The 12,792-nt window shown below is 36.8% G+C and overlaps 1 protein-coding gene across 7 annotated transcripts in view; it reads left to right on the top strand.

Annotated features, from left to right (window-relative positions):
* LOC124796343 (CCR4-NOT transcription complex subunit 1) overlaps positions 1-4,329 on the top strand; it is a 126,607-nt gene extending 122,278 nt beyond the window's left edge. For 6 of the 7 annotated variants that reach the window (XM_047260485.1, XM_047260480.1, XM_047260482.1 and 3 more), the window contains exons 41-42: positions 2,981-3,115; positions 3,197-4,329. In XM_047260485.1, the coding sequence (XP_047116441.1) occupies positions 2,981-3,115; positions 3,197-3,275 (214 nt within the window). In that variant the 3' untranslated portion in view covers positions 3,276-4,329. The remainder of the gene's footprint in view (positions 1-2,980; positions 3,116-3,196) is intronic. The other variant, XM_047260484.1, reaches the window with a different exon arrangement.
* The last annotated feature ends 8,463 nt before the right edge of the window (positions 4,330-12,792 follow it).

Below are 12,792 nucleotides of genomic sequence, written 5' to 3'. Positions count from 1 at the left end.
ACACAAGCACCATGGAACAATGAACTGCAGTCTTGATAGGTCACAATCCTCCTCCTGTCAAATCCTGACACCTGCTGTTAGATATTTCTCCTTACACGAGACAGAACATGATCTTCTCAAAAACAAATAACACTCTGATGTGATTTGGAAATCAGAAACCTGCTGAATGACCTTTCCTTGTTTACAGAATGTAAATAGCATTGAGCATCCGTACTTTGTACATTTGCACTGAAGTGCCAATCATTTGCATAACCATGTACGCAGTAAACTTACTGCCAACTTAACATTTGTTGTGTGTAATCTTCATGGTATTCAAATTTTAATGGCCAGCAGTATGTATAAATTTTACTTGTAGCTGCAACTTACGGCTGTATATATACAATTTGTTTGTAATGCAGCTGACTGGTTGTACTCTTTGAAATATTGATTACATAATGGATGGCATCATAATTTACAGTTACCACTACCTTAATCAGACACAGCAACTGCATAGATTCTTTAATGATTTCCTACATTCAGATAATAATATTATTTTAGTAATGAAGCTTTTTTGTAATTTTTTTTCCTAATAAATGATTCAAACTGATTGAAATTTCTGTAAATGGAGTCCTTGTGAAACAACGTATTATTGAGAGTCCTGTTAAAGGAAGCAGATATGCTTTAATGAGCTTTAGGGGAGTGAAAAGTGGCAATTATATATTGTCATGCACTGTACACACGCATGCGCACAAATGCAAATCGTCTATTTTTGACAAAGGCCTTGTTGATCAAAAGCTTCCCACCCCCCCCACCCCCACCCCCCACCCTATCTGCTATATAGTGGGTTGCAACTTTCATAGAACTGTCACATTCCATCCTCAATTTTTCATTATTTCACATATGTTACCAAATACAGAGCTAATGTAGTCCTCCTCCTATTACCCGAAATAGAACACGGTGTTTCCTGAACAAATATTGAAAGCTAAGCTGCAAGTTGTAAGATGCCATGGATGTCTATCAAGGGATTTCAACTTTCCTCACAAACTGTCCTAGTAGCCATCCCTTTATCAAGATGTAATACTCTTGTAGATGGTAATCAGTTCATTCAAAACAGCTATCACTTGGCGCAAAGTAATTTTTCAGGTGAAAGTAATGGACATAAAGTGCTGTAGTTTCTACATCAAACTGCTTCAGTGATAAGTTTGTCGAGTCCCTCATAACAATTAGTTAGATCTTGATTTGTGGAATGTGATCATTTTTGGCCATTGACATTTGCCTTCACCATTCAGTGGCAAGCTCTTCCACTCAAGGGACAGTTTCATAGATGGATACACTTGCATGAGAAAGAGGAGAGGGGGTCAGTAACTGGAAGTTACTAATTCAGGTGTTGTTCAGCTGAGTAAGACTGAAACATTGTCCTGAATTAAGTGGAAGCCCTATTTAATGATTGAGAGTTAGTGACAGTTTGCTGCACATAATGTTCAGGCATCACATTTTCAGACTAAAAGGGTAAAAGTCATTCAAAGCCAGAGACAGAAAAAACACACACAGCCTTGACAAATATCTCCAAACACAACAGGCTATTCAAGTACCTCCTCAAAAGTCTTGGAAAGCAGGAGGAAGATTGCAGTGGGGTAACAGAGGTTGCAGTTTAACCAGAATTGTCCAGATTTGGAGAGAAATGCCTGCAACTGTCCATGTGATGTGTCCAATTGATCCCACAGAAAGCAGCATCTATTATTCTACCATCATTAGGTGTTGAAAAAAGTTGCAGCCTGTCACAGTATGTAGCCCATCTTGATCCCCAATATCAAAGCAGAGATCTTTCATGCACTTGCCAGTAGGTACTGTACTGTTGCCATCACTAACAACAGAAACAAGACAAGAGAAAAAAGACAGCCTGATGTGAAAGAGATAAGAAAAAACTTCATATTTAATAAGGGGTTTCTGAGATGCTTGCAACAGTGGCAACGTTCATAGTGCCATTTTTTAAAGTGTAATATTGCATCTTTCATGCTGCTGAAGGTATCTTTACTGTACATACATGATCCCAATGTATTTGTGAGAATCATTACACGTATGCTCTGAACTCAGAACATTATAGTTACCCCAAGTATCAAGTGTAAATGAATTTCCTGAACATTCCAGTTTTTCTGGCTCATTTGAGGCATGATTATTACAACTTGAAAGCTTACCATCCATGCTAGTTTACAAAACATAAAATAAGGTAATTTATGAATTATGCTAAGAAACAATAGGAACCTTCATACATTCCTTACTCATTGTCCATTTTGTAGATATCTATTTAATCTCAAAGAAGTAAGATACAACTTGTAAGCATAGGTTTCACAAATGAACTTTCTTGAACATACTCTCACCTTCTTGCATTTTCTTTTGCATTTCAGGCATTAAGTAGTGGGTGTAAAATTTTTTTGCAGTTGTGACTGCAGTTTTTCTCACCCTCCAGTTCTAAAGCCGTATCTTATTGTAACTGGCTATTGTGAAACTCAAAATGTTTTCTTTGCAATGGTTGAAGAATCAGATTTCTTCAGAATCGCGTCCATGCAAAAGTGCGCTTCGAAGTGTTTGGTTACAGATGAAGTCATTAGTATTTTTGAACCAGCTCAAGTAAAGAGGAGACTCAGTGTTTACCTGTAACAACTACTTCACATAAACAAAGTTTTCTTCTCTTTTAATCAATCCTCATAGAGCAGTACCAAGGTTCTACTTTCATTTCTGTACTGTTCAACATGTCCGTGTATGTTGGACATTCATAAAGTGGGTAAAGTTTCCTTTGGATTACTACATTGAAAGATGGTGGTATAATTTTTTTACATATGTACTAATACATACTGTTTAAAGGAACACAGTAATCATCATGTAAACAAAGTCATTTATGTGACCCAACCCTGGAGATGTACAGTAAAATAATTTGGAATTTGTTTATATTGTTGTAAGATAAAGAGTTTAAAAAGTAATTATATGCTCTTATGAATTCAAGGGTCCTTCTTGAAAGACTGATTGTAAATAGACCACACCCGTGGGGCCTCCTCATTACATTTATAGAACTTATAAAAAATCCGACGTACAAGTTCTGGAATCATGAATTTGTCCATTGTGCTCCAGAAATAGAAAAGTAAGTACAGTTTATTAAGATTAAATGTTGTGTTTTAGCTCTAGTCAGTGTGATTATTTTGTGTTCTCTAATATTTTACAGGTTGTTTGAATCTGTTGCCAGATCGTGTATGGTCCAAAAACAAGGACAGCCATCTCAGGAAAATGAAATGCCTGAGTAATTTTTTATGAAGTTCAAGTTTTAGTTTTTGTAAAATAAATGTGATAAAGTCTCATTACTATAAATATTTAAAATAATACATGCACAAATGATACTATTGTAAATGAGTAATCTATCTGTAAAGAAAGAAGTTGAGAGCTCTATATATTTTCGGGATTACATTTCAGTTCCTCAGCTATTTTATGTTGAAAAGTTTTTATACAAAGGCTGTTTACAATTTGGAGAAAACAGGGAAGTGAATGTCTTTCTGTATTTAAGAAAATAGACATTTTAACAGTGTATTTGTCCTTAGTGCAACGAATTGTTGGTACCAACTTTAAGAAGTGTTTATTTTTGTGGGAAGAATCACTTTGCTCTGTGTACATTAAAAAAGTGTTTGCAAAGATAAAACAATACACTGGTAGATATCAAGGCAGTTTTATATAATAACAAAACAAAAAACTGTAAACACAAACCCCAATATAAGTATTATTTGATCCTTTGGTACTGGATTCAGAGCAATTCACATTGTGTTGCTTTGTGCTGCCAAATGATATTGTACCTTTCTCAGTGTTTGTTTCAATTTAGATCCTAGACAATGTGATAAAAGCATAATCATAACAAATTCCTAGGCTGTGATGAGATGAAAATATAGTATTAGCCAGAAGGTTTGCCAAAATCACGTCTGATATTTTATATTATGTAAAAAGTTAATTTACTGTATCTAAATGTGAATATTACATACCACTGTATGTATAAAAATCGATCGTTGTTTATAAATAGCCCGTCTTTCTCGTAGTAACACATTTCAAGATTATTGTACTACTTTTTGAAATATATTGGTATAAATAAATGTATTGGATTAATGTTCTCCAGCCTTATGCATTACTCTTTAATGTTATGAAATGTTTTTAATGACCTGAGAGTAAAAGTAAAAAGGAAAGGAGAAAAAATAAACCTTGCCATGATTTATGAACAAAACTAAATTCTGTGTGCACTCTGTCTTATTCATTCATTTATTCATTTGTCAGAGTAAGGGAATATGAATGTGGTTTATTAAAATATTTACAGAAACAGTTTCAGTAGTCAACTCTCACTTCTTCATTAACCCTTTAGTTGTTCTAAAAGTCAAAACAGTACAGAAAAGTAAGTACATTATATTTGATTCTACCATACTTGTTATCTTGAGGTGCAGTGTTGGGTCCCTGTGGAATGGGAGATACATTACAGCTGCTGGACCACAGCCTCCTCTACTGAGGAAGTGTCAGACAGGCCAATTGTATGCCTCCAGAATAGTGTCCTGGAATGTGGTGGTGGTGGTTGTTGTTGTTCTGTGGGTAGATTAGTGGTGCTGCCTCATGAAGTTTACTTACATTCATTTTAAATGGCATTAATTTGGACCCCACTAATAATGTAGATTTCCATATCCACAACTCCATTTAGTTATTTTGTAGTAGTTTATTGTCAGAGGTTGTGGCTCAGCAGCTTCATGTGTGTGTTTGAGGTGATCTTTTAAGTTTATAAATCACTAATAAAAACTAATCTTGGGTTTATTATTGCTAAGTACATAAACACAAGATCAATTCAATAAACATCTTGCAGCCCTGTTGTCCCATCTCCACTCCAGATGAAAACCATGCACCACCATCTTGAAAACATACGCACATCTGTCAGCTGCTAAAGTGTCTGTCAAGGCTGTCTCATCACAACTACTGCTCACCGAAGTGCTACTGCCAAAAAGGTCCTTTATCTAAGGTTTCTGCTTTTATTGTAGTGGCTGTGGTGCAATTTCCATGGCGGAAGGTAAGCCCAATGTCAGAATTATGATGTGTCTTGTGACTCAAATTGAATATCGTGTAAATTTTCTGTTGATGGTTGATAATACAGATAGTTCAGTGCGTCCAAATGAAATGGAACCCCTCGCAAATTGCCAGTTCTGTTCATCTGCATACTGTGTTCGTAGTGTTTTGGTTGAACTGGGGTGGAAGGGTTGGTAATGTCCAAAAAAATCAAATCACTAGGAAAAATGCCAAGATAAACATTAAATTATGTTATGGTCTACATCAAACTATTCTGTTTGATCAAAGGATTACAAAATTGAAATTTGATTTGGTCTAGGAATAGTACTACAAAAGTTATTCATACATCTTTATCAATGTTACAATTAATTAACTGTAATTAAAACTCATAATTGAATTAGTTGTTACAATCAATGTATCTGGACAACTTGCTCAGATTGAAATTCACAAAATTCCATTCGAAAGGCTTTTCTAAATAAGCGTTAAAAATGAGCAATGTTCTCTTATCAGGCCTTGCTGGATTACTTGATCAGGGTTGCCATAGTTTCTGAAAATAAGGGTATTTCAAATGCTTCAGGGAAATTGGAGAAGTATCAGGCAAATTTGAAACAAACACGGCAAAAATCTCGATTTTGTCTCAGTAGATGAAATTATTTGTTTTTGGACATATCATGCATCATCGCTGGCTGGGTGCAGCTAAGTATGTTTGCTGCTTCCCTACTCCCCCACTACTACTTCTTTTCCCCCTTCCTGCCACTCCCCTCAGCATGCAGTCAGTGCTGCCACCACTTCTTGCTGCCAGCCTAGCAGCTGCTGATGAGAGGCAGAAAGGTGTGACAAGTGGCTTGTGTGGTTCTGACTCTCGGAAACTGTATATGCAGCAGCCGGAGATGTCGCTCGTGTGTGCATTAGTTGCGTCTGAGTGATTGTGTGAATGTATGTGTGCTGTCATTTTGTGACAAAAGGTATGGCTGAAAGTTTAATTGTGAGAGTGTGATTGTCTTTTCTACATGTCTGTCTGCGGCTCAGCAATAATCTTTACTGTGAGTTGCTACCTATCCTCATTATTATTGATTCTCAGAGTATTTGAACAAGTTAGCTGCTGCAGGGATTGATAACTGTGGTCTCATTGCATCAACATGCTGAAACTTTGTATGCTATGTACTCATATATTTCTCAAAAGAAAAATCGCACAATACCTGTAAAATAAAGGATATAACACATTGGGTAATTATTGACAATAAAGAACATAGTTGAATCAACATTTTATTTGTGGTCACCTACAGTGTTAGTCTACACAATTTGTCCCTGCCTTATGCACTTCTTTCAAGGGGCCTACTTTTTTCTGAGGTTATTTCTGTAATCAGTAAAGGAACTTTAAGTCTGTCTTGTGACTCCAAGGAAATGCATATTTTTGTCACCGTGTGTGTTCCATTTTATTGAAATAAAATAACATCAGTGGTCTTAATGGAAAACACATACCATTTGGCTTGCTTTCTCCGTCTGAAAACAGTTCGTTACAAAGGATGTTGGTGATGTTAGTACTTAAGATTTTTGCCCACATGGGGAAATGCCATCTGCTTGCAAGTTTATTGTCAACTTACATCTTAACTTATCCTTGAGATGTCAAAATTTGTCAGGGAAAAATGCTAAAACTTGTCTGGAAATCAGGTAAATATCAGGGAATTTCAGTTAGGGAAACTTGTGGCAACATTGTTGATAGAAGCTATCCCCACAATTCCTATTGTCACTGCAAATAAGAGATAGTCCTGACTTCTAATACATATTAGTAAAGCTAAGGATAATTTCTAAAAGACAAACCAAGTATGAAAACTTGAAACAGATGAAGAAAGCTATAAAGTAAATGCAAGTAAAGTTAGGTGTAGAAAGGGGATGGATAATTTAAAGAAATTTTACGTAGTGGCAGAAAAGAGTCTGTAACGTTACATCAAAGCAACTGAGTGGTAATAGATTGGGTGGTTGCAGTCAGTCTTGGATTCTGAAAAGTACGCTGAGTTGGATAGAATTATATTACACTATTCTTTTCTGTCTACAGCAGTGCTAAAAACTAAACCTGAAAACATGATTAGGAAACCCATGCAGATACTGCGTCAAGGTGAAAATGTCACATGTCTGATGATGACACGAGTACATCATCATGAAGGCTGTTCTTTGTTCTAACTGTGAAAGGCTATCACTTAATTTACCTTTTGTAGCTGTTATTTGACCTTGGCAGCCAGTGACAGTGGTCGTGTGTGTGAGAGCTGTGTTTGCATGACACTGTGTATGGGGAGTGTCTATTTCAGAAGATGACCTTCTGGTCGAAAGCTTATGTGCTTAGTAGTTATTTTTATTGTACCTGTTTGCGACTCTGCATCTCCGCTACATCGTTAGTAGCAGTCTATCCTTTTCATAATGTGATTATTATTCCATCTTGGATTTTCCATTTTTTTTTTTTATTTATCTTTTTTATCTATTTCTGGATGATGGGGTAAGTTCATTTCAAGCTATGACGACACACACAGCGACGACCCCATGTTGCATACACAATTTAAAATGTAAGCTACAAAACATAAAGCAAGGGAAAAGTGGTTTGAAGCTCAATGCATAACAGCAACTACAGTTGCATTTTATATTGATGCACCAGAACTGATATTTAGTCACATGTGGTGCTATTACAGGGTTCTGTTTATTTATACTGGTGATTGGAGTGAAAAAGTGGTAGTGTAACCACAAGGAAAATACACGAGATAGGAAAAATGAAAATACAACTGAGTTGTACAGATTACTTAAGGCCAATACATAGAGGTGACTAAATTCATGGGGTACTCCCTAATGTCATGTTGGAGCTTCTTTTGCATGGCATAGTGCAGCAGCCCGACATGGCATGGTCGCTGGAAGTGCCCTGGATACTGAGCCATGCTCCCTTCATAGACGTCCATAATTGCGGAAGTGTTGCTGGTGCAGGATATTGTGGATGAAATAATCTCCCGATTATGTCCTGGAAGTATTCAGTGAGATTTGTTTTGGGCAATCTGGGTGGCCAAATCATTTGCTCAAACTGTCCAGAATGTTTTGACATTACACATTGTTATCCATAAAAATTCATTTGTTATTAAGGACTGTGAAGTCCATGAATGGCTGCAAATGGTCTCGAAGTAACCAAACATAACCATTTTGAGTCAATGATTGGTTCAAGTGTACCAGAGCACCCAGTCCATTACATGTAAACACATCCTACACCATTATGGAATCACCACCAGCTTGCACAGTGCCTTGTTCACAGCTTGGATCCATGGCTTCATGAGGTTTGCACCCCTCGTGAACCATACCATCAACTCTAAAGAGCTGAAATCTGAACTCATCTGACCAGGCCACAATTTTTCAGTATTCTAGAGTTCTATTGATATAGTGTCAAGCCCAGAAGCAGCACTGTGAGTGGTGATGTGCTGTTGGCAAGGCATTCGCGTCAGTCATCTGCTGCCATAGACCAATAACATCAAAATTCGCCACACTGTTGTAATGGCCATGTTCGTCGTATGGTCCACATTGATTTCGGCACTTATTTTACCCAGTGCTGCTTGTCTGTTATCACTTACAACACTGTGCAAACCCAGTGTTCTCAGTCATGCCTGTCAGCCATTGCGTAGTTCATGGTGAGAGGTAATGCCTGAAATCTCGCATTCTCAGCACACTCTTGACACCGTGGAGCTCCCTAATCATTTCAGAAATGGAATGTCCTATGCCTCTAGCTCCAACTACTATTCCGCTTAGAAGTCTTTTAATTCCTGTCGTGCGGCCATAATCACGACAGAAACCTTTCCATATGAATCATCAGAGTACCCCACTCCCTTAAATGGCACAAAATGCATATACTGTATTTATAGATATATTTATTCCTATTCAAGAATTCATCTGTGGTATAGAAGTTGTCAAGAAGATATGATTTCAATTTATTTTTGAAGGTATTATTGCTGTCTGTCAGATATTTTATTTCATCTGGTAATTTGTCAAATTTATATAGCAGCATATTTTACCTCTTTCTGTGCCAAAGATAGGATGAGTAAAGGGTAGTCTTTCTTTTTTCTGCTATTATAATCAGGAATGTCACTGTTGTTTTTAAACAGGTCCATGTCGTTGAGAACAAATTTCATTAGTGAGTAAATGTACGGTGAGTCTGTTGAAAGAATTCCCAATCTTCTAAAAAGATGCCTACAAGATGTGCAACTATGAACCCCACACATTATTCTAACCACTTTCTTTTGAGCAGTGAATACTTTTTGTCTAAATGTTGAATTACCCCCAAAATATTATTCCGTATGACATCAGAGTGTGAAAGTATGCAAAGTATGTTAGCTTAGTAATTTCTATATCCTCAAAATTGACAATTATTCTAATGGCAAAAGTTGCTGAACCTAGTTGCTTTAGAAGATTCAAAATATGAATTTCCCAATTAAGATTCTCATCTATATGTACACCCAAAAACTTAGTATGATCTACCCTGTCTAATGACTTCTGTTGATGTGTTACATTTATCGAAGGAACTGTACTTTTTGCAGCAGAAAATTGGATGTACTATGTTTTTTCAAAGTTTAGAGCAAGCCCATTTGCAGAAAACCAATTTATTACTTTTCCAAAGACCTTATTTGTATCGTTTCAACTGGAGTTTCTTTTGCTGGATTAATAATGACGCTTGTATCATCAGCAAACAGTGCCAGTTCAGCTTCCTGTTTCAGATAGGAAGGGGACCCATGATTGAACCCTGTGGAACACCTAATGTAATTTCACCCCAGTAGATGAAGTGGCGAACTTCTTTAAATCACTTGACCCATATAAGGAAACTTTTTGCTTACTGTTCTGTAGGTATGACTGAAACCACTCGTATGCTATTCCATTTATACTATAGAATTGTAATTTCTGTAACATAATGTCATGGTTCTCACAATCAAATGCTTTGGACAAGTAACAGAAAATTCCTAATGGTGACATTTTACTATTAAAAGACTCTTATGTGGACAGTGAGTTTCATATTACTGTCTCAGTGGAACAGCATTTTTGAAATCTGAACTGTGGTTTACTAAGTATCCCATTACTGTTGAGATGGCTAACTACTCATGAGTACATTACTTTCTCGAAGTTTTTTGAAAATGCTGTAAGCAATGATAGTGGCCAATAATTATTGACATCTGTGGTGTCCCCCTTTTTGTAGAGGGGCCGGACAATGGCATATTTTAACCTGTCTGGGAAAATACCTTGAGTTAGTGGTGCATTACATATGTGACTCAGAAGATCAGCTGTAATTGCCCCACATTATTTTAATCTCATTAGAGATGTCATCTACTCCAACAGAACATTTATTTTTTCAAAGATTTGATAATTTTACTTATTTCACAATATGTTGTTAGGTGAAACTTAAACTGACTAAATTTTTTCCAAACAGACTCTTCCATGTACTGCCTGGCTTTTTCTTTCGAACTGTTCTCACCGATTTTTTTTCTCCTACACTTAAGAAATGGTTGTTAAATACATTAGCTACTTGTGTACTGTTGGTTAGGATGGTCTCGTTCTCTTTAGTAGTAATACTACCTACCCCAGTGGTTACATTTCCTGTCTCCCTTCTAACAACATTCCAGATAGATTTTATTTTATTGCTGGAGTTGTTAATTTCTGCTCTTACATACATATTTCTTGATTTCCTTACAACTTGTCTCAGTATGTTACAATAATTTTTATAGTGTAAAACTTACTTGTGGATCTTTACTAGTTCTTGCTGTCTCCTAGTTTTCTTTTTCTTTCTGAAGACACTTAAATACCTGTAGTAATCCAAGGTTTCTTTGGTGTGTGTGAAAAGTGTGTGGTGGTACATTTAGTAATTTTCTTTAGGAAACAATGTTCAAAAAGGGATATAAATTTATCAAGAAATATGTTGCATTTATCATTAGCATTTGGCTCATTATATACATCTCCCCAGTTAACATTTCTTAAGCTTTCTCACAAGGGAACCTCCCCATCACACCCCCCTCAGATTTAGTTATAAGTTGGCACAGTGGATAGGCCTTGAAAAACTGAACACAGATCAATTGAGAAAACAGGAAGAAGTTGTGTGGAACTATGAAAAAAAAAGCAAAATATACAAACTGAGTAGTCCATGCGCAAGATAACAACATCAAGGAGAGTTTGAGGTGAGGAGCACCGTGGTTAGCATGAGAGATGCGAAACAAGAGGTCCTTGGTTCAAGTCTTCCCTCAAGTGAAAATTTTACTTTCTTTACTTTCGCAATGTTATGATCTGTCCGTTCATTTACGTCTCTGTTCACTGTAATAAGTTTAATGTCTGTGCTTTGCGACCGCACCGCAAAACCGTGCGATTAGTAGACGAAAGGACGTGCCTCTCCAATGAGAACCGAAAACATTTGATCGCAAGGTCATAGGTCAACCGATTTCTCCACGGGAAAACACATCTGATATATTCTATACGACACTGGTGACCTCATGTGCGTCACATAACACGAACATGTTGTTGACCCACCTAACTTCTACACTTGGCGAATGGGTAAAAGGATTCTTCTACCTTGCCCGATTTAGGTTTTCCTATGGATGTGATACTCACTCCCAAAAAACTGATGAAAACATAAGAGTTTGTCACATAAACTGCAACAACTGAATGCAACAGTTTCACAGTCGCACAGTTTTCCCTGTGCTCTGTCAAAACATATGTTTTTAACGTTTTCAAATTTTTCCGTGTGTAGACTGTCAAATCCTGCATATGTCCAAGCAAATCTGAACATGTCCTGGAATTTTGGAGAGCGAAGTTGATTATGTGTGAGTGCCTGAACTTTGATAATTGTCTGAAAATAAAAAATTAAACTTTTCACTTGAGGGAAGAGTTGAACCTAGGACCTCTCGTTCCGCAGCTGCTCACGCTAACCACGGGACCACGGCGCTCCGAACCTCAGATCCTCCTTGATGTCGCCTATGTTGCGCATGGACTACGCAATTTGTATATTTTGCTTATTTCTTTCATAGTTCCACACAACTTCTTCCTGTTTTCTCGATTGATCTGTGTTTAGTTTTTCAAGGCCTATCCACTGTGACAACTTATAACTAAATCTGAGGGGGGTGCGATGGGGAGGTTCCCTTGTCAGAAGTGCTCTATAGATACCGGGTTGAGTGACCTCACATGTTCGCTTAATGGTTTCCGAACTGTACACCGTGTTAGGTTTTGTAAGTTAATCAGTTGTGCATCATGGTCTGACAATCCATTTACCACAGGGAAAGCATGTGTTTGTTTTACATCCTCTTTCTGTACAAATACATTATCTATTAGTGTGAGCTATATGTGTGGGGAAATTGATCACTGATTCTAAGTTATATGTTGTTAATAACACTTCTAGTTCACTTTTCCTATCAGAATTACTTAGAAAGTTTACATTGAAATCACCATAGAGTAATAACTTCTTCTTTTTGTCTGACAGACGGCATAATAGGGAGTCAAACTTTTTTATGAACAGCTCCCAGTCTCCTAGTGGAGGCTGTTGCTAATATCAATACTACATTATCTAACTGACGTTCACATGCACAAACTTCAAAGTGCTGATCAACACAAAATTTGCTTACTTATACAGTTTTGCATTTATACCCTTATTTTATGAAAATGGCAACTCCTCCTTTATCCATCCTAGATCTACAAGTGTAAGATGCTAAATTATATCCACTTATACTAACACTATCAATGCCCACA

This window comes from Schistocerca piceifrons, chromosome 4, assembly GCF_021461385.2.
Source record: "Schistocerca piceifrons isolate TAMUIC-IGC-003096 chromosome 4, iqSchPice1.1, whole genome shotgun sequence".
Taxonomy (NCBI): domain Eukaryota; kingdom Metazoa; phylum Arthropoda; class Insecta; order Orthoptera; family Acrididae; genus Schistocerca; species Schistocerca piceifrons.
This window is presented reverse-complemented; position numbering and strand designations above follow the sequence as displayed.